General features: G+C 41.5%; 2 protein-coding genes across 13 annotated transcripts in view; one reads left to right on the top strand and one right to left on the bottom strand.

Annotated features, from left to right (window-relative positions):
* Nucleotides 1-22,361, bottom strand: part of LOC124470004 — a 121,433-nt gene that overhangs the window by 42,390 nt on the left and 56,682 nt on the right. For 3 of the 12 annotated variants that reach the window (XR_006956362.1, XR_006956360.1, XR_006956361.1), the window contains exon 1: nt 104-326. The exons of 6 other annotated variants lie outside the window; for them this stretch is intronic. The gene's annotated coding sequence lies outside the window, so the exon portion shown is untranslated. Of the gene's footprint in view, nt 1-103; nt 368-22,361 lie in introns of those variants that run through there. 3 more of the 12 variants (XR_006956363.1, XR_006956364.1, XR_006956359.1) reach the window with 3 other exon arrangements.
* The window catches only part of cry-dash (cryptochrome DASH), an 86,825-nt gene continuing 64,895 nt past the window's right edge, over nt 432-22,361 (top strand). Inside the window, exon 1 of the mRNA XM_047023631.1 lies at nt 432-607. Coding sequence (XP_046879587.1) covers nt 551-607 — 57 coding nt within the window. The 5' untranslated portion in view covers nt 432-550. The remainder of the gene's footprint in view (nt 608-22,361) is intronic.

Below are 22,361 nucleotides of genomic sequence, written 5' to 3'. Positions count from 1 at the left end.
TGTAGTTTACCTCAACCTTATTCATTTTTAGCTATACATTAGTTTTGCTTTAGGCTATTAACTGACGGTTATTTACATTTCATACTTCAAAATAATTATTTACCTGGTCTTCTCGCTGAGCAGCAAGTAGAAGACGTGCTTGAAGATGAAGGCATATAGCCAGGCAGGAGTCTGAGGCCTGTATGAAGGGATGCATCCACTGCCAGCTGTGCTGCTTCAGAGGGGGCTCATTGATGAAAGCTGACCTTCATAAAATGTTGTTTTTCCTGCTATTGCCCTAGTTAATGTGTATACTTGTATGGTACTGACTACCGGAAGTATGACAATTATTAAGGCAGAACTGTGGTGTCTGTTGTGGGATTTGCCTTAAAATGAAAACTTTGAAGTGAATGCCCCCTTAAAAAATATGGTATTATGACCCTTTCGGCGTTCCATACCACATGCGTAAGCCCTGAGCTATGCTACAAGAGAAACCAGCCCATACACAATTCGTTCGAGCCGTGGGAATTCTCAATAACTTTTGTCAGAATTTACTGGTAACCTAGACAGTATGGCACGTATAGCGATATGCTTAATAAGAAATGATTTGCGTCTTCACGACAATGAGGTAAGTGCTACTTGCCGCATTTGCTTTGATCAAGCAGTTGAAACAGTTAAATAACTAACTCTACGTTTCTTCAACGCCGAAGAACGTTTCCATCGCAAAACGTTGCCGTATTTTCCACAAAAACATTGTCTTGTTTTATTTCAGCCCACAGATTGTACCTACAATAATATGTCCAAATGTATTGACATCAAAAGATACATACTTGGTGTTGTGAGTCGTAGTGTAGCAAGGCTCTACGCTAATGTTTTCACCAAGGAGTACATGTGCTCCTAAATGAAAAGATTTAGGAGCACACAAAGAAATTTAGGACAGTGGTTTTTTTATTGTATTCGTTTAGTAAACATAACTTAACACAGGGCCGTCGTTAGACCCTTTTACAGGGGCACGTGCCCAGTATAAATCTGCTGTGCCCCAGTAAAATCTAAAGTTTGAGTTTTAACAAACCGAAAACACAAAGCTTGCATTAACTATAGATGTCCTTGCCAAAACTGATATCAAACTTGCGTCCCTGAACTGTTATATAGTGGGTTAAGCAAGGGAAGTTTATATAGACCAATTATCACCCTACGTCACACAACTGTCAAGCAGGCTCAACTGCGCATGTCGGTTGCAAAAGACGAACTTCTCGCCGGTCTATTACACTTGGTGTCGATCAGGTCATCATATATCTCTGGCCACTGGATTGCAGGGCTTGATATTAACTTTTTGAGGCTCTTGGCCTTTGGACCAATGCATTTACGTTTCACTTGTCTATGCACAAAAGTCACTTGACGCCGATATCCTTAAATAGCCTGACCAAGTGATCGGGCTAAACTAGCCGGGCTAAACTAGCCTGGCTAACGGAGGTCGCTTTCTCAGGCAAATGATGAATGAAACGGGCTCGGTTAAAGAAATCCGAGATGCTGACTGTTCAGCAGGCTCGTATCTACATTAGGCAGTCCTCCCTGACGTTTCTGGTGTAAAATGGAGTGAAATACAACATTGTGCACACTGCCAGTGAGCGAGTCTGACTGAGGCTAACATCAAAACAGTGTAAGGGGACGCAGTCTCACTCAGATTGCCAGTTTAAACAAATCAGAAAAATAATCGGACGAGCTGGCTAAAAGCAGAATTCGCATATCTCTTGAAAGCTGCTCTGCTCGACTTTTTACATAAAACAGTAAAATTATGAATTGTGACATGACGTGAAGACATGGTTGCCGCTCGACTATGCAGTCTGTACCGGGCGACATTCTCACTCAAATTTCAAGACTTTCGTGACCCAAATCAAAATTCTGATACGACAGATCAATGGGTAATCGCTTTCTTTCTTAAAGGCTGTTCTCCTCTACCTTTTTGGCCTTTTTAAATCTAACTATTTGCATTATCCGTGTGGTCCTTTTGCCATTTAAAATGCTATCCTTTCCCGGTTTTCTGCAACCACGTTGCGTGCGCATCCCGAATGTTTACAAAAAAGTAATTGGTCTATAGCCTAATAATGCATTGTGCGCAACAAGCTTGGAAGAAGGGATATGAAAAAGTGCCTGTGCCCCAGGAAAGTTTTGTCTAACAACGCCACTGACTTAACATGTAATGCTAGACAACTAGCAACTTTCACTCTGATAGAACTAGAACAAATAGTTTGAGTTGGGACACTTCCATAGACTTCCATTGTAGTTTAATTGAAGAAGGCAGTAGTAAAGCGTGTCATTTGCATGTTCAGTGTTACGAATCAAGTTAGCTGATTTGAAAATAGTTTTAAAATAGGCCCTACTTGACAATATTGCTGCCTAGTGTTATAAGTTAATGTAATACATAAATGTTAATAAAGTATCAGACATATACACAATACAACACATCAGTAACCAATTGATATTATGTGTCAATATACCGGAAATGGCTGCGTTTCCCAGATTCGTTAAGAAGCTCTTAACGCTAACAGCTTCTTAGGAACGTTCTAAGAGCGTTCTAGAGCGCTCTTAGAACATTCCTAAGAAGCTCTTAGCGTTAAGAGCTTAACAAATCTGGGAAACGCGGCCAATGTCAGTAAACCGAGATGCTGCTACTTTCTGTCCCGTTGAAAACCAAACAGGTTGCCAGCAGTGGTTTTTTTGGCGAGTTATTTGAATCAAGTGATCATGTGTCAGCGAGATCAAAGAATGTCGTAACTCTCTTTTTATATGGCTCTGGCCCATTGGTTGCGAATCGCCGCTCGCACGTCAAAATGCTATGTTCACATCGTGGAGTCGCAACTACGTCACTTGTTTTCCATGTTCGCACATACACATTTTTCGGCGCAAATGCGAGTGAAATGCTCGCACTGTAGAGGCCTGCTGTAGGCTATTGCAAAACATTTGTGGAAATAATTCACAACTCCTGCTCAATGCCGTGATAAAATTGGTGGCTGTTGTGTCATGCGTAGGCTATAAATAATTTGACGACGAAGTAGAGGAACTTGATGTCTTTTACTTGTCTTCTCTCGTTTCTCTTACAATTTAACTCAATCACCTCCAGACACTTGAACGCCCTCTAGTTGTTTAAGATGAAAATGTAACAAGAAACAATATACTGGATACAACAGTGGCACACACGGATGTCTGGAATTATAGATATAGTGTAGTGCCCGTGATGCAACTGGTGATGACAGTTCTTCTGAGTGACTTTGGTACCTATATTTCTCAGATCACATTTGATATTCTCGGTCATCTCTGAAGTACTTGTTCAACCTTATCTATTATTGTCACTTATGCACATAATAAAATCAATTTCTCATTATTTTAAACAAATTGCCAAAGCCCTAGTACAGGGGTCGGCAACAGGTGGCCCGCGGGCCAATTGTGCCCCGCCAGCAATTTTGTTTGGCCCGTCAAAATATTTCCGATAATGCAAAAGAAAAATGCGCGCTCGCATTAATGTCAACTTCTGACTTCAGCTCACATCGAAACCTTGACTAGGTCCGAGTAATCCTATTCTCACTGGATGAGACAGTATTTATGTGTACTAAAGATGACGACCCACCATGTTGGGATGACCAGTGTTTCCCACAGATTAGAAATCTAATTGTGGCGGGGAGGGGGGTTGTCAGACCGGGGGTGGGGGGGGTCGTAATTATTCCTTCGTTAATAATTCGTTACACAGTTAATTTGTTAATAATTTGTTACATTAAATATGAATCCAAAATGATTCACACCTTCACAAATTAACAACAACTAACATATCATTTCTGCATTATGCATGTAGCAACGCTAGTGCTAAACAACTATTTAACTGGTCGGCTCCATGACGCCGAGTAAGTAGCTAGCTCTTGAGACTTCTCACCAAAAGAACGAAGGGGAAACTTTGAGTACTATAAGTCGCTCTGGATAAGAGCGTCTGCTAAATGACTAAATGTAAATGTGAGTAAGGTACCTAGCGAAAAGTAGCCTCAACTTTCCTCGATTTTTAGCTACGGCACTAATGCTGAAGGCTCGCTGATATAGCTGCGGTCTAACTAGAACGGCATAGTATGCATTGTTGCTAACGTGTGCTGACGTTGTGACTGTGTGCATATGTGGGAAAGACGCGTGAGTGACAGAGAGACGGAGGGAGAGCAGGGGAAAGGAAATGCAGCTGAACGAATACGCTGCGTGTTTTAACCTAAATAGCGATAAAAAAGAAAGTTTTACGAAACGCAATGTGTGGCGGCCGGTGTTGATTCTGTGGCGCACCGCCACAAATTAGTCTATGTGTGGGAAACACTGATAAACGTTTGTATTTTTTGTACTTTGTGCAACATTGTTTCCTCTATCTTGATTTTGGCGTGGCGGCCAGCCACAGCAACATTTCTGCCGCCACGGTATCAATAATTAGGCAGTACAAAAGGCCGTCTATCAGCAGTGATTGTTGGAGTGCATGTTGGAGAATAGCACGGACACGTGCTTCACACCGTGAGCGGGCACGCGCTCCACCGTGCGTCCTTGAGAACTGTAAGTTGTATAACTTATGTTGTCAGTTCATTTAAGCCTGTTATTGTATTAGTTTATAGTTCTTGCTAATTTAAATTAAGTGAACTGGTGATTTTCGTTGTTTGTATTCTTCACCTGCTAGCTAAATTGCACGTGGCTGTTGATTTAATAGCGATTGCTGAACGCTCTTGCTCACGTTTGTATTTTAGGTGCATTATTATGCTGAAGTAGTTAAGATAATGTAATTAATAGTGGGTTTATTGTTATTATTTGCTACAGACTGCTTAGCCTGTCAAGATCAAATTAAGCAAACGGTGTACACGGGCTTTAGAGTGGCCTTCCTTAAATTCCCAAAGGTCCAAAGTATCTAACCATGTTGAGTACTTGTCCAAACAATGAATTATAGCCACAATCTTGTTGCTTCATTCTTCCTTCGCCAATTATTTTTATTTCAGTCTCTCACACACTATCGCTCATGGGAGGAGATGTGGTTCGAGTACGTACAAGTGGATAGTCTTAAAATGGCCGCTAGACTCTGCCCTTTTGATTGACACCTTGGTTGACCCAATAGGAGCTTCCATGCCCCGTTGACAACCCTCTAAAGCCAACTAGGTCTGTGCGTCCTGCCCCCCCCCAAACACACTCGTTCTAAACACATTTCTAAACTGGCTTTGACTGGCTCTGAAATGAGCTTGTTAGCCTTGTACCTTAGCGCTAGCTGTAAATGCTGATACCCCATATGCTAGGTATCTGTGGAGCCTTCAAAATAAAAGTATATTGCGCAATATGGTTGACAGAATCAGTGTTCTTTGGGCGCCAATCCTGGGAATCAGAAAGCACTCCAATGTGTTCATGCTTCAGTTTTTGTCTTTCAGTAATACTAATGAGGGATTTAGTTGTTATATATGATGGTTCTCAATACCACCTTTCCTTAGAGATGACAATTATGAAAAAGAATACCTTTTATCCTAAGAATTTGACCTTGGTTACAAAGGGTCATTCTGGAGTTTCCAAAAGGCCCTTTTAGAAAACACCTGGATGTATTTTTATAAAAACGTGTCAAATATGAATATATTGTGGTATTATGTTTGACTTTTGATTTGAATTGGGTAAGGCTTCAAGCTGTGGTCCAATTCTGTCCTCCAGCTAATACCTACCACCTCTAGGCCTCTTCAGGCCTCTGTTTTCACAACAAAATATAGGCTGAAATGGAAACGTTCACTTTCCTTGTGTTCATGCTTCTATTACTCAACACCAGTAGGACTGACAGGGGTCCTGACAACAAGGGAAATAACGTCAGAGTGTCAGCTTTCAAAAGAGACCATTTACATGCATGTACTCCAAATGGTTCAAGAACAGCTTTCAATTGATTTTGGGTATGCTGTTTAGGCGTTTTCAGGCAAATTTAACAGGATTTCTAAAAGGTTTATCGATAGGCTAGGCTACTGACCATTTACAATACGAGCAGCATTTATGCCATTTAGAACATACTTTATGAGTGAAAGGGTATCTTTAAGTTTGTGGATCGCTATGTCCATGCCACAAGAAAATTACCAAGAAGGTTAACGCCTGGTACACACGGGCTGCGAAGCGTCGTGAAGTGCCGCAATCGGCTATGATCGGCTACGACTGAGCTGTTCACACCAGAAGTGCATTTCTCTGCGCCGGTCACCAAGCCTTTTAGCTAATCAGAGCTTTCCTTTTTCACTGACATGGTATATAAACATGGCATAGGCTATATTTAGGAAACGTGTTATTCCAACAGCCGCTCCAACAGCATCCCAACTCCATGTGCTTTTCAACTTCGATTTAACTTTCAAACCTTCAACTTTCAAATTAATTTGATGTCGTCCATCTCCTAGAATTTCTCGCCGATTTTCCACATCCAACTTGGGGGTTCTCTCTCGGTAGACTATGTCTGCACTCGTGTGTGTTGTGTGCAACGTGTGACAACTCGTTTTTCTCAAACAAACAAAACAACTATGGGCATGCTGGCTCAACAGATAAATAAGTTTGTTTTCATTCATTTTTATCAGGGTAACCACATGGAACGGCCGTTCGTTACCAACATTGTGTAGTTAAGTTTTATATAGAGTGAATATTGTACGTAGGCCTCCAAAGTAATATATATATTTTTTTTTTATAAAGTCTACAAGTACAACTTTACAAATGTTCACTGTAGTCTACAATTAATGTTGTAAAATCTTAATAACATGTTTTTTTATTCAAATATGTCAACTATTATGGATGCCTGGGACACACTGGCTGCGAAGTGCTGCTATTAGCTGCAAAGCACCTGGAAGCGCTGCATTTTTTCTTTCTGCGCCCATGTTATCAAATCGGACCTGCCACACGGGCTGCGAAGGGCTGCGAAGCGCCGCGATTGCCTGCAACCTGCAGCAACCATTTCTGCAGCTGGTCGATTTCGCCAACGAAATCGGCTGCAGGATGATAAAATACACCATATTAGTTGATATATTTGAATAAAAAAACATGGTATTAAGATTTTATGACATTAATTGTAGACTACGGTGAACATTTGTAAACTTGTAGACTTTGTAATTATTATTATAAATATTACTTTGGAGGCCTACATACTTTACCAATATTCACCCTATATTAAAACCTAACTACACAATGTTGGTAATGCATGGCCGTTCCATGTGGTTACCCTGATACAGTCATGGGTGTCAGCAGCATTTTGAGAATGGGGGGGACACATTTTGCGGGGGGGTCTGGGGGTTTCTCCCCCAGAATTTTTGCCACTGATTCACTATCCATCTCAACCACCTTTATCAGGAGACATGGAGATGCATTGAGTATTCTTTCATATTGATAATTGAAATAAGCTTAATGTATTGTTGAAATCAGGGGTGTCAAACTCATTTTCACCGAGGGCCACATCAGCATTATGGTTGCCGTCAAAGGGCCAGTTGTAACTACGATGTAACGTCAGTAACGATGTAAAAACATGGTGTTTTTGTTGTAGCTTTTGTGAACATGGGGCCTATTATGCTGCAATTGAAGTCCGCCTTCTAATTCTTGGACAATCTGCTGTTTTTCTTGGAGGATAAATTTGCTGTGTTTGGTGACAAAATGCAAGCGCGCATAGCGCAAGAGCAAAACTTTTTTTGCCCTTCATTTGAACGCAGAATAGCTTTTTGAGCTTTATGTAAAATAAACATTGCCGTTTTCCAATTGGTAAAACCTTGTCTAATGAAGGTGATACTTCATCATTTCTGGCTCCAAATTGTCGACAAGGGAAGCAGAAACATGCTAGCTTGGCTGAGTACTCTAACCAAGGTCGAGAGCGATACCAACTTGGGTTGAATGCCCGAGGACCTTGGCTGAAAATGCACATGGGGTACGTTCGCAGAACCGGCTGCATTGGAGTGCTGTCATTCAAACCATGCTCGCCTTCACCCAGTTAAACTTTGCGTTTAACACTGATGTGCATACACTAGAGGCGGGATGTCGTCACTTTGCCGTAACACAATCGAAATGCATGGTGAGAGATGTCGTTTATGGTCAATGCACGCTGTAAAGCAGCGTAGACTTATTTCAATAGCCCATTAAGCTTCCGCGGGCCACATAAAATGATGTGGCGGGGGGTGTCAAACTTGAGTTTGACACCTGTGGTTTAAATGAAGACTTCTGAGATGTAAATCATGTTATCAGCATATCAAATTCACAATTGGTATAAGTTTAATAGCCTAATAATTATGTAGGCTACATTATAAATGAGCACCTCCCTAACGCATGACTGGACAGTTCAGAAATTGTCAAATGTGTGTTCAAACCTGGAGTCTTTTCCACAGATCACACCTTAGGATGCAAGCTTTCAGAAACTACATGGTGGTTTAATCAGTTTCCCTAAATGGCACAGCACAAACAAGTATCAGCCATATACTCTATTTACCAATACCCAATTTATTATGCATGGGTAGCATACTAATATGGAGAGAAGGACGTGTCTCTTGTCTCATTAGATAACATCCTGAAGGTATACTGTAAGCTTTCAGATGATATATGGTAGGGCTGGGCGGTATGACGGTATATACCGTGCGACGGTAGAAATGTGTCTACCGGGAGAGATTTGGCTATACTGTTTCAACCGCGGTATACTTTATACTATATTTTTGTATTACACGTGTCAATTAAATGTCTGGTTGTTGTATTGTATATAAGCCATCATATAAATCGCATTCTTGCGATATTTAGAATTGTAGTTTAACTTCTATTTGATTTGCTATTTTCGTTTGACCTGAAGCACATTTGCGTTGGTCTGACGGAATTTTCGATGTGGAGTGTATTTTGTCTAAGCGGACCACATTCATGCCGATGCTAATTACTTAACATCACTGTGTCCAATCCCGACCGGTTTTTAGCTAACATTCTGATAAAATGCCACTTCAAATATTGATAAATATGATTGTATCACGTTTTCAGCTGATTTACTGATTTCACGTTAAACTTTAACTTCTTACCTTGCGAACTAAATATTGTTAAAAAAAAATTAGTTAGCTTATCCTTTACTAGAGCCGGTAAAAAGACCCTGGCGCCGGTAAATTAGCCGTGCGCTACCCTTGTCCAAACCCGACCGCACTTATACTCGTAGTAAACACTCGCTGCTGCTGTTTTTTGGGGATATTAACTTGATCCAGGGTCACCAAACTGACCATAATGCTGTCAATATATACGGGGACAATAAGGTATCACGCTTCAACATCTCCAAACTTTGCGATAAAATCAGAATTTGACTGTTTACCACCACCTGCTGGATGTTTTGTTGAACTCTTCTCATGTCAGAGTAAAAAGCGTCGCCCGAGCGTCGCCCGAGTGGTCTTTCGGCTTTCTCTCATCAATGTAACTTTCCTAAATTATTTAGACATGTAAATGTCCATATATGTTTATGAAATTTGACACATAGATTGTTTGGTATGCCTAAAATAATATTACTTACACTTTGCTAGCGATTGCAAAAGAAAATGGTGGCAAAAAGACCGGAAACTAGGTGTCCAAACACCGTTCGGGTTTGGACAATAGTAGTTTACAGCGGTCGGGATTGGACACAGTGACGCTATATATTTGATGTCCCATTCTGCAGGTAGCCAATTCGATTTGTTGTTCAAGTTTTATGTCTCGCGCTGTAAAATTATTCTTGTAAAATTACACTGGTGGCGTTGCTAGCATTCTTGATCTAGGACAGGGTCGGCAACCCAAAATGTTGAAAGAGCCATATTGGACCAAAAAAAACAAAAACAATTCCGTCTGGAGCCGCAAACAAATTTAAAAGCCTAATATAAGCCTTATAAGGAAGGCAACACATGCTCTAAGTGTCTATATTAGCTATATTAGCCTATTATCAAAATGATAAGTAGGCTACAAATACATAATGAGCATTCATTAAAAAAGCTAGCTAGCTTCCGTTACCTAGCATCCTAGCATAACACTCGTAGCAATGCTACTTCCTGCTAGTGTTACTTGTTAGCCTCCTCATTGTAAAATTTGAAGACATATGATAAAGTTTCCATAGTCGATAAGATAGATAGGTACTTTATTAACCCCCGAACGCAAATTATTGTGTCTAGGTAGATAGCTAGAAAGCTCACGCAGTCCAGAAAATCTTTAATCGATAAGTTGGATATTGTAGCTACAGTACTGTACAGTTTGAGTCTTATGTTTTTAACTCAAGTGTTGTCTCATGTGAGGCAGTTGTTTTTGTTTGTAATAAATAAATAATAGAGTGTGATGATGTAAGGTATGGTTATTTTGTACCATTTCTTAATTGAATTTACAGAACAATTACTATACCGTGATACATACCGTAACCGTGATATAAAATTACTCATACGAATACGTTCAATACGAATAGAAGAATTTGGCCATATCGCCCACCCCTAATATATGGTTTTAATGGTTGAATCTGTTTTGCCTTCATGTTACAGACTAACATGTAGCAATGAAAGTATGCATGTTGCCAAAATTACAACGTTGAGCAAATGTGGAAGACATTTCTGAAATAAAGGGTTTAAAAATGTTTTATTTATTTATTATATCGTTAGAAAAACTAGCATGTTAGCTAGCGTTAACTCCAGATTAGCTCACGGTTGTTATGGCAATAAAAAGCCATAGCTACTTGGAAAAAAACATCCTTGTCATCGCTTTCTGCCCGAAACGGGTCTGAACACGGCCAAAAGCACAACAAATGTCAGACCCAGATTAAGAAATCAACAAATGCTGTTCACTTGTTATGGGTATATAAAGTATGGTATTGCCTAGTCCTATTTGTAGGCCTGCTTACCTAGCTACAATCATAATGTTTGCAGAAGGATCTTTGTGGCTTAATGCTATTATATTCAGAGAATGTCTCATAAGGGCCACTGAAAGGAAAACTTGGGCAACTCTAACTTACTTTCCTCTTCCTTATGTCCATCTCGTCTGTGGAAAAGTAGATGTCTGAAGTGCTAGCTGCAAGTGCGATGCTTTGATCAAAGAGTATGGGAGTTGAACCTGCGTGCATGATGAGGCTGTTTGTGTAGGAAACCAGGAAAGCAGATTCTATTGCTATGGTATTCCCCCTACTGATAAAGTGGAAGGATTTGATCGTGACCCCCCCAAGTTATATTGTGGCAACGCCCATGGCCCTAGGCAAGATTTATCACCAGCACCCCCCCCCCCCCCCCGGCCCCGTTGAGCCAGCATGCCCGTAGTTGTTTTGTTTGTTTGAGAGAAACGAGTTGTCACGCGTTGCACACGAGTCAGACATAGCCTACTGAGAGAGAACCCCCAAGTTGATTTTGAGAATCAGCGAGAAATTCAAGGAGATGGACAACATCAAATTAATTCTCAAAGTTGAAAAGCACAGGCAGTTGTATGACCTCCCAACTAGCATCAATTTTACAAGGACAACCTAGTGGAGGATCAATGCTGGGATGCTATTGGGGCGGCTGTTGGAATAACACTTTTTGTAAATATAGCCAATGCCATGTTAATGTACCATGTTAGCGTTACATGTGAAAAAACAAATCTCAGAGGAGCTGAAAGACTTGGTGAGAGAAATGCATGTCTGGTCTGAAGAGCCTTGAGCCAGTCGTAGTCGATCGTGACGCTTCCAGGCGCTTCGCAGCCAGTGTGTCCCAGGCGTCAAGTGGGAGGAATAGTGCCCAGGTCTGTGATGCAGCTGGTGACTATAATGTCGTATTACATTTACAATGTGCAGGCAGTTTAAAACTCAGTAAACACATTCATTTCTGTAACAAAATTCACTGATCTATATTGAAAGTATCCACTTTATATTGTTATTCTGGTTAGCAAGCCAGCATTTCATCCATAAATAAGTTGTCCATTGTGCAAGTTCTCCCACTGAAAAAGATGAGAGAGGCCTGTAATTTTCATCTTAGGTATACCTCAACTATATTTTTTATGAATTAATTCCTCTGTGAAATAAGTATTTGGTCACCTACAAACAAGCAAGAATTCTGGCTCTCTCAGACCTGTAATTTCTTCTTTAAAAGGCTCCTCTGTCCTCCACTCGTTACCTGTATTAATGGCTCCTGTTTGAACTCGTTATCAGTATAAAAGACACCTATCAACAACCTCAAACAGTCACACTCCAAACTCTACTATGGTCAAGACCAAAGAGCTGTCAAAGGACACCAGGAACAAAATTGTAGACCTGGACCAGGCTGGGAAGACTGAATCTGCAATAGGTAAGCAGCTTGGTGTGAAAAAAATCAACTGTGGGAGCAATTATTAGAAAATGGAAGACCTACAAGACCACTGATAGTCTCCCTCGATCTGGTGCTCCACGCAAGATATCACCCCGTGGGGTCAAAATGATCACAAAAACGGTGAACAAAAATCCCAGAACCACGCAGGGGGACCTAGTGAATGACCTGCAGAGAGCTGGGACCAACGTAACAAAGGCTACCATCAGTAACACACTACGCCGCCAGGGACTCAAATCCTGCAGTGCCAGACGTGTCCCCCTGCTTAAGCCAGTACATGTCCGGGCCCGTCTGAAGTTTGCTAGAGAGCATTTGGATGATCCAGAAGAGGATTGGGAGAATGTCATATGGTCAGATGAAACCAAAATCGAATTTTTTGATAAAAACTCAACTCGTCGTGTTTGGAGGAGAAAGAATGCCGAATTGCAGCCAAAGAACACCATACCTACTGTGAAGCATGGGGGTGGAAACATCATCTTTCGACTGCCTCCAAAATGATAAGCCTGTATCTCTGTGCTCATCTTGCATGCATAGTTCTCTGAGAAATCAATGTGAAGAACCGGTTCAGAGTCAGTGAGATTTTGTTTTGTATCGAAACTGCTCTGTTTGGTGTGTAGGGCTGTTTTGGCAGCCCCTTTGTCACTGGTCACCCAGACACTCGTCTGGGACAGTCGTTGGTTTGTGTGGATGAGTATTGGGTATTGTGGATCAGTATGTACCTTTGTGTGTTTTATAGAGTTGGTGGTAAATGTTCTAGGTTTTAGCCAAACTCACAATGGTTCCTGACCTGTAAATGTAGATTGGTATAACTTGTATTTGATTTTATTATTGCTGTTTAATTTCCGTTTTGTTTATTTTAGGTTATTTACTAGCTAGACTAGCACAATATGCAGCTAGCACAGAAGAAAGTTAGAGCTAACTTAGGTTACGTACTGTAGCTAGCTAAAGTGACGAGACTGAATTTAACACACCAGCAACACCGACAACCTCGGCAACCCTGCGCCAGGTATAAATCTTTTGTTAACATCTCTTTAATCGTATAGAGGAGTATAAAACAAGACTGTGTGTAGACACACATACGATGAGTTGCTCTTCCATCTTGAAATTGTCAAACCTAGAAATGTTTACTATGAACAACAGTTGCTACGTTACAAGAAACCAACCCGATTGGCCAACGCTAGCGTTTTCACGCTCCTCATTTACATAAAGTTGAGAAAATCAACTTTGGACGCCCCGCTCGCCTTACCACAATGCCCTACGCGAGCGTCGACGCCTCGCTCGCCTTCCCACAATGCCCTTCGCGAGCGTCAACGCCTGGTTTCATTGAAAATGAATTGGAAGCCGACGCCCTGCTCTGCCCGCCCCGTTGCATTGTGAACGCACCGTTAGCCGAGCCTGCCACTATCAGCCAATAAAAAAAAGGGTCTATACAATAGGCAATCGGTAAATAGCACCATTGTATCTGGGTAAGATTTAATGCAACAACCAATGGAAAAAAAGCATATCCTGTAATTTTTCGTGATTCTGCTACGTCCTCCGAAGGTTTTGTTCACCTACAAAGCAAACCGCTGGAGCTCGAGCATCACTTTGAGCACAGTCATGATCTCCTGTTTTAATGTTACAACAAATTCACAACTTGTTTGACACAAACAAAGACAACTTGACTGCTGTTAAAAAATGTTTCCCAGATAATTAGCATCAGTTTTTCACGAGTCTCTTAACCAACAGTTTAACAGCCTTTTCACTGACAACACCTGCTCAGAACAAGTAGTTCATAGATGTAGCCGGTGTGTATCGGTGAAACTCACTCCTCAGGTAAGTAACAGGCCACCCGCATCAACGGGTATCTAGCTTTTCGTTGGCGTAGTTGGTAGTGGTGGCGCTTGGGATATCAGAGGTGTCAGGGTCGAACCCAGTGCGGGACGTAAATAGGCCCTATATCTCTGACTTTTAAATAATGTCATATTTTATTATTAAATCCTGGCCATGGATGCATTAATCATTGCTGCCTTTCAAAGATGTCAGGTAAAAAGCAATTAATTCATTAATTTGGGGGGGGGGGAGAATGTCACTCTTGCCTGTCTTCAAAACTTGAGAGCCCTGCAAAGATCTGGACAAACATGCATCATGAATTGTAGATTTACATGTAACACGGGTTATATATTCTAATGAAACAGTCAGGAACATGAAATAAAGCGTTAGCCCCATTGCCAATAAACTAAATCATCACACATGATGTTTACATGCCCATAGTCTAGGTGTTTTCGCCAACAAGCTGTTCTTGCATTCCTTGCAAATCAGCGTTAATAAAAAGCAGATGAGCTATAGTCTAGCTAACATTAGGTGCGTTCGACACGGGCTGACTTCATGCAGCGCTGCAGGCGGCTGACTTGAAACAGTGAATTCTGGTTAGACTTTTTGTCCGACTTGAGACGGCGCCGAGTCTAGGTCACTGTGACATAGCCATCAAAGTATCGTGTGATCGATTCGAGAACTTCCGGCTGTGTAGCCGAGCGCATTTTCTCAAGAGCAACTGCACGGGTTCTAATGACGACACAGCTATTTCATGATTGGCCAGACTCTTCGACAACTTTGAAGTGTGTTTTGTAATTATTCTGACACCTTCAGTTTAGCCAACGCTCCAATCCGGACCAAACAGTTTAATTGAATAAAAAATGTGTTGAAGAAAGGGTTTTAGTCCGCCTCTTCACTAACCGAAAGACTAAGTTTAATTATAAATGAAGTAAAGTAAGCAAACAGCGCTTGATCGGCCATGACTGACGTCAACGCAGCAAACCACAAGAAGCTGGAATGTCCGACTTAACAGAGCCATTTTCAACTCCTAACCGACTGCAAGCGGCTACTCTCGCCGGTCGTTGCATGCAGCCGCAGTCCATGTCAAACGCACCTATTGACTCGACGGGCATGGCTGATGTTTGTCTCTACCGTAGCTGTAGCGTAGAAGATCCCTGTGCAGTACGACCCTCAATTACACATTTGCTCGAACCATTTCACCAAGGACGGCGTCGGTTTTGAAAACCTGGGACAATGTAAAGCAGAATTTGCTTCGAAGCTTTGCTGAGAACCTTATGTTCATCACAACCGCAAGCTGTGGTGATTTTGACGGTTATTAGTTATTAGCAATGCTAACGTATCCTGTAGCACCTGCCTTTCTCCAGTTCTTTCAAATAGATAATCTAGACAGGCGTTAGCAATAGTCTAGACTGCTATTCGTTTTCTGGCAATTTTTTCGGAAGCTTCCCTTTTAATGCCGAATACAGCTAGTCTAGCTAGAGTCATTTGTTAAGTAATTATGTTGATGTGTTTAGACACGTATTTAGCATTCTACCTATGCTAGATACAGGAGACGTTAGCATTGCTAATAGGCTAACTGTTAGCGACAAAATCATACTTACAGCTTGCGTTTGTGATGGAACAGCACCCCTTTTCAGCAACAGCGGCTTAACAAATCCTTCTTTAAATTGTCCAAGGTTTTCATTCAAAACTGTCCTCGGTGAAATGGTTTGAGCAAATGTGTAATTGAGGGTCGAACTGCACAGATCTTCTCATGTAGACGAACATGACACAGCCCATTGAGTGTTTGGTTCCTTAGGAAGACTCTGAAAAGTGTCAGCATTCCCTGTACATTCTGGAACATTGCTTTTATTCCCGTAGTCCAGTTTCAATATGCTAAAAAAAAAACGTTCTTCTTTGTAATTCTGTGGAAGTACAAAAAGCAGCGCCCAGCAAAGGGGCGTGACAAAGATACAGGCCAGAACCAAAAAAGGGTGGAGCCCCGTTGGGACGTCGCAGCGGGGGGATTTTTCAAGAACTACAGTTTCACAGCAAAAAAATTTAATTGTGAGATTTACATAGGAAACAGGTGTTTGAAGTTCACTGTATGTCCATTTTATCCACTGAACTGTCATTTTTCAATAGTGACAAGGTAAATTTGTGCCGCAATCAATTGCCCCTTTAAAAGGCCATTAAAAGTCTTAAATTTAAGACACCCTGAGTGGGGTCCGTGGACCCCTAGGGGTCCGCAAGCCATAGCCAGGGGGTCCGCCAAATAATTTGCCATAAATTATACAATTTTAGAATTGTGGTGTATCATTAAAAAGTGAAAAGAACATATAATAATCAACAGATGGCTGACCATTCCACCAATAAAATAAGCATATTGTGTCCATTTAAGAGCACAAAGGCAGGGCTCTACAGTGTGCCCATGAGTGCAAGCATGGAAAAGTATTTGGGCACACGGGAGCAAGTGAGTTTTAACCATAGACATACAGACTATGTTTTTAACATATTGCAGCTGTCAGTTACGTGAAAAGAAATGATAAAACCCGAAAATGCTCAAACCATTACTTGCAACGGGAAACATCATTTTTTTTCTGAGATTTCAACTAGGTAATTATTGCGACTCGGATAAACCTCATAGGCTGCGTTCTGAGAGAACCTATTGAATCTGTCCTGCGTTGTAACAGCCTGGCTAGCGTTCAAGCTAGCTAACCTTCACCCTCAGTGTAAAAAATCAAACTACTCTTATCTTCCAAATAAAAGTACCCCCCGGAATAAAAGTACCCTCTGGAAAATTGCCAAATCAGCACCCAAACTGTGTCCATATGCGATCAAAATGTGTTCCTATCAGTGTAAGTGCGCATCTTTTACTGTCACTTGCAGGAATCAGGAATAGAAATGGACAGCAAATATAGCTGCATGCAGCGATGCGGGTTCCTCCACAAAATGGCAAAATATTATAAAAATGTAAATTGTAGAAGGTCAAGAGTTGGACAACGAGAGCAAAACGACTATGTTGGGCCAACTACAATAGGCTGAATGGGGATTTGAACTCATGAGCATAAGGTTACAAGGCAGCCTCTCTATCCTCTCTGCTACACACCAACTGTTGAGAATGGATAAGTAGAAAGGGCCTACTTTTAGCTTTGGTCAGCTTTGGGACAAAGTTTAAGAAACGGTTGACATTTCAAAGTGGAATTGCATGAAATTGCGCATGGTATTTCATAATGATGTCATCCTGTTTAACTAAACAGATATTCAAATTTAAGACAGGCTTAAAGACTGCGGCTGGATTCAAACCTACAACCTTATACTTTGCAGGTCACTGTCCCAGTCCATTGAGCTCTTCTCAGTATTGAATATAGTCATGTTCAGTTACTGTATAAAAGTACGCTGTTTTTTCTGTGGTAAGAGTTGTTAGATTCAGCCAAAGTTTAAACTACTCAAATTCAATCATATTTTTAATTGTTGAGGGTTCTTCAGATTTATGTCATCTTGAACCCAATAAGGTTTGAAAACCATCAGTCAAAATGATATTTGATTTATTGACACAAAGATATTGGGGCAATGTGGACATTTACATAAATACACCCCTTTCAGACATTTTGTATAACATTTCTCATTCCATTTCACCCTATATAGAAACACACCTGCCCGCACACTGTCCCCCAATCCATGGCGTTTACGGGGGGGGTAGGTTAATGTGTCTTTTCCGTATATTAAAGCAATAAATGTAATGGCAATAAATGTAACATATTTTGGGCGACATTAAAATAAGAAAATCAAGACACATTTACGTTTTGGCATGGCTGCAGATGTCATGTGCTATTGTAAATAATGCAACTGAGGCGCAAGGTGCTCAGTGTTGCCAGATTGGAAATGGTTAAGTATCGTACCAAAGGCTCAAAATGATCGTATTTGGAGGATAATTATCGTGCATCAGGCAACACTGAGAAGGCGGTCGACCAATGACAGTTTTCTCTACAGTCAGCTCACGCAACAAGGTGGAACGTAAGAGAGATGCACTTTCCAAAACTTGCAAGGGCCTAATAATAGTTTGTGAAAGACCCAGAGAAACACAAATATCCGACGAGACAAAATCCTGGACGTTTTTGGAATCCCTGCCGGACGCCTTTTTTAGGTCTCGAAAAGAGGACATGTCCGGGTAAAAGAGGACGTCTGGTCACCCTAGTTTACCTCTCTCCCAGCACAAGACAAGCCAAAGCAGAAATGCTGTAGCATGAATTTAGACGTCGACCAAAATTTACCTCCCACAATCAAAGCACATTGCTCGCAACACTGTTTCCAGAATTTCTCAAAGATGGCTTAGACCGCTTTTCAGAACCACAGTCATCTTACAATGAAGAATAGCCTCATTGGCAAAAGGTCTATGGCACAGCCCATGATGATCTCCTAGCCAACATAAATGTATGAAGGCCAACTCTCATTTCCCATTAAACCACGCAATATGCACTCTCAGGGTGACCAACAAGATTATTTTAACTAACAAACAACAATATTACAAACATCTAACTGAACGAACGCAACAACTGAAATCCCTTGCATAGCTGTTGTAACCAAACTATTTACCACAAGTCTTGGCGTTTTTTGACATGCCGTACTGCATGCTGGGTACCCAAGAGCGCTGACGCTGATGATCTAGCTGTGCTCCGACTGTGTGATATGACGAGATGCTACTGACGCGCTAAGATCCCGGCGTCTCCTGAAATGTAACGCGTCTTTCTGCCTTGAAGCTGTGTGTGCATCATCATCAAGACCCCATGTATATGTCAAGATAACATCCAAGCTAACAATTTCGCCAAATCTGATTAGGGGTGTCACGATACCAAAAATTCAGTAGTCGGTGCCAATACCATTAAAATAACACGATTCTCAATGCCAATTTCGATACCATGGTAAAAAAAAAAAGAGGATTGTCTAAGATTCCATGTAGGCTACTTGAACCATGAACTTCTTTAAAATATTTGAAAAATAGCAAAATATCCAACAAAGACATACAAAACATGTGCAATAGAGCATAGCACAACATAATAAAGTGCAATTAAGCCATTCAGCTAACAAGATGAACATGACATGAGTTTACCTTCTAAGCTATGGGCTAACGTTAAAACTACAGCTAACCTAAACTATGTACATAAGCCATTGTAACACACGTGCCCACCATCTCAAACATCATGTAACGTGTATTTTAGTATGACAGATTAAATAAACAGAAAAAGAGCATTCTTTGGATGTATTCAGAATTTTGCCGCGACTTCAACGAACATTGATTTATTTTGTATGATGCCAGATGTTAGCATCGGTGCTGCGCCTCTTCTGGAACTGAATCAGAACTTGGCTTGAATTCTTTAAACAAATCCAGATGACGATCTTTCAGGTGCTTAGCTAAATTGGAAGTATTCCCCCTTGGTCTGAAGACTGCGGTAGCATTTTGTGCATAATGGCTTCTGCGGATTAATTATAACGCCACGGTCATCTGCCTCAAACGCAAACTACTTTTTTTGCCTTTCTTGTCAACAAGTCTAAGCGGGGCGATCGCTAAAGCAGCAGTTGTTATCTTGTTTTTCTTAATGTAAACGTCGACTGGAACACTCCTGAAGGCGCAGCACCGATGCTAACATCTGGCATCGGCGCTCACGGTACTTACGGTGCTTAAAAAAAATTGGCATCGTCGGTGTTTTGTTATTTTAGCATCGGAAGGTACCGTAAGTATCGGTTCTCGTGACATCCCTAAATCTGACTGCAGCTTTGTATACCATATATACTGTGTTATGGTTGTTTGAGTTAAACAACTTGCTTAATGAATTGAATGGCTGTTAAATGTCAAATCCAACTATACATTTATAAAAGAGAGAGTTCCAATCAAATCTGAATTATTTTTAAACCTAGAGGTTTAAAAGACAACCTTTGCCTAAACTGACATGCACCAACTCAGAGAACTGAGTTTCAACATCCATTTACACATTTAGTCTCTATTTTTTACTCTACTCTTAACGCATAACTATGTTTAACTTAATGTCTGCGCCTCTCTGTCACCAACTGTGTCTGGAGTGGGGGGTGGGGGCTTCACAGGGTGTCTACAGGTGTAAACAAGTTACATTTAAGACTTTTTAAGACCTTTTAATACCCCTTCCAATTGAAATTAAAGACCACATTTATGATGGAAATACAGATCAAAAGTGGAAATATACAGTAATCTTCCCAAACACTGGTGTCTGTTCAATATGAACAGTATGGTAAAATGACAACAATTGGTTGAGTTTAAGTACATTGACTAAATGTGTGTAATGCGAAAGGATAACACAAAAATTGAATTGCTGTCCTAAATTATATTTATTACACAATGGTGGAGCAGAAACTAGCAATTCCATTAATCCCATAGAAACAAAGGCAAATGTGTGATATGTACTGATGTGGAGCACAAATCATCCAAGAAGCAGTACTTCTCTTAAATGTGTTTTTTATTCAGATGACTAATCATTGGATTCAGGTCAAAAGTCTATAACTTGAACTGGTTTAATTACTTAAGACACTAAAAGTCAGCAAATTGGCATGCTGGGACATGGAAAGGATAAAAACTTTCATCAAAGTAAAAAATGCTGGTTTGTCCTTTTTCATCAATATCCTCAAATAAGCATTCTGCAGAGCTACTGTGTCTGTGGGGTGACTGTCTGTCTCTGGAGGGGCGAGCAGGGCCTGCAGGCGGGGGCGAGCAGGGCCTGCAGGCGGGGGCGAGCAGGGCCTGCAGGCGGGGGCGAGCAGGGCCTGCAGGCGGGGGCGAGCAGGGCCTGCAGGCGGGGGCGAGCAGGGCCTGCAGGCGGGGGCGAGCAGGGCCTGCAGGCGGGGGCGAGCAGGGCCTGCAGGCGGGGGCGAGCAGGGCCTGCAGGCGGGCAGTCAGGGCAGGCCAGCTGGATGAAGCTGTCCTGGTGTCTGGGCTGAAGAGAAGCTGTCCTGATTCAGATTCTGTCCAGCTAGAGGGGGTTAGTCCAGCAAGGGATCAGTGTTTCTCTCAGCATCCTCCGTTGAACTCTGTTGAGCAGGCCTCTGCATGACCCTCCAGACCTGTAAAAGTGAAGAAAGGATTCATGTCAGTTGTGAAAAATGAAGCTTTTTACATCTACACTTGACAAACTACAGTTTTGACTGTGAAATGCAGTGGCATTACTTGAGCTTGAATCCAAATGTGTTGAACTGATGCCATGCAAAGTCACTCAAAACATTTGGCTCGATTCCAGGCTCTGGCAAGAGTATTTAGCTCTAAACTGGTCAATATACACATCTGACCAAAGACCAGCTCGAACTTTGCCTGTAAACAGTGATTCTGACTGTCAGAGACCTTTAAATAGGCTGACCGAGTGAAACTAGCCTGGCTAACGTAGGTCGCTTTCTCAGGAAATGACAAATGAAATAGGCTTGTTTTGAAAGATACTATATACTGGCTTGTTTTGAAAGATACTATATACTGGCTATCTTCAGTAGACTCTTGTCTACAAAAAGCAGCCCTCCCTGACGTTTTAGGACTAGAATTTAGTGAATTACAATATCGTTTACACACTGCCAGTGAGTGAGCGAGCCGAGTCTGTCATTGAGGCTAAGTCAAAACGATGTACCCTCGGGACGCTATCTCACTCCACTTGCAAGTTTTACACAAATCACAAAAATAATCGGAGCATCTGGCTACAAGCACAATTCCTACATCTCCTAAAGGCTTCCCTCCTCGAGGTTTGGTAACAAACACATTTTTGGTGTCGACCGAACTGTGAAATGGTGAACTTATGAACATGATGCGACCAAAACATGGCTAAGCTTATGCGGTCTCCCTGGCGCATAGGCTTATTACAAAGACTTTCACGAGCCAAATACAAATTCTGAGCCGACAGGTCAGTGGGGAATTGCTTGTTCTCCTAAAAGTTGCCCTCCTCTACCTTTTTGATGAATTCGCCGAGATGCTACATGATTCAGAAATTGCACAGAGAAAAGCTAGCTACTTTTCAAGTTCGGTTTTCCGTCACTTCAAACTCACGATCTAAAGATCTCAAAGTACTCAAACCTTCACCATAATTCAAGAGTAGTGTACTTTCACGAACCCAATCATTGATTCTAGCTTAAAATGTGTAAAATAGGACTTACCGAACGTGGCTGCCTCCAACACGGCTGTCAGGCAATTCCAGTTGAAAACAACAATGGCCGCCGAAAAAGAATTTATATTCGTAAGGCGAGCTGCGATTGGAAGCGAAATGAGGGTGAGGGTGGGGCTTGGTCAGCACACCATTTCCAGAA

This window comes from Hypomesus transpacificus, chromosome 8 (assembly GCF_021917145.1).
Source record: "Hypomesus transpacificus isolate Combined female chromosome 8, fHypTra1, whole genome shotgun sequence".
Lineage (NCBI taxonomy): Eukaryota > Metazoa > Chordata > Actinopteri > Osmeriformes > Osmeridae > Hypomesus > Hypomesus transpacificus.
Note: the sequence above shows the minus strand (reverse complement) of the source record. Positions and strands in the feature narration are given on the sequence as shown.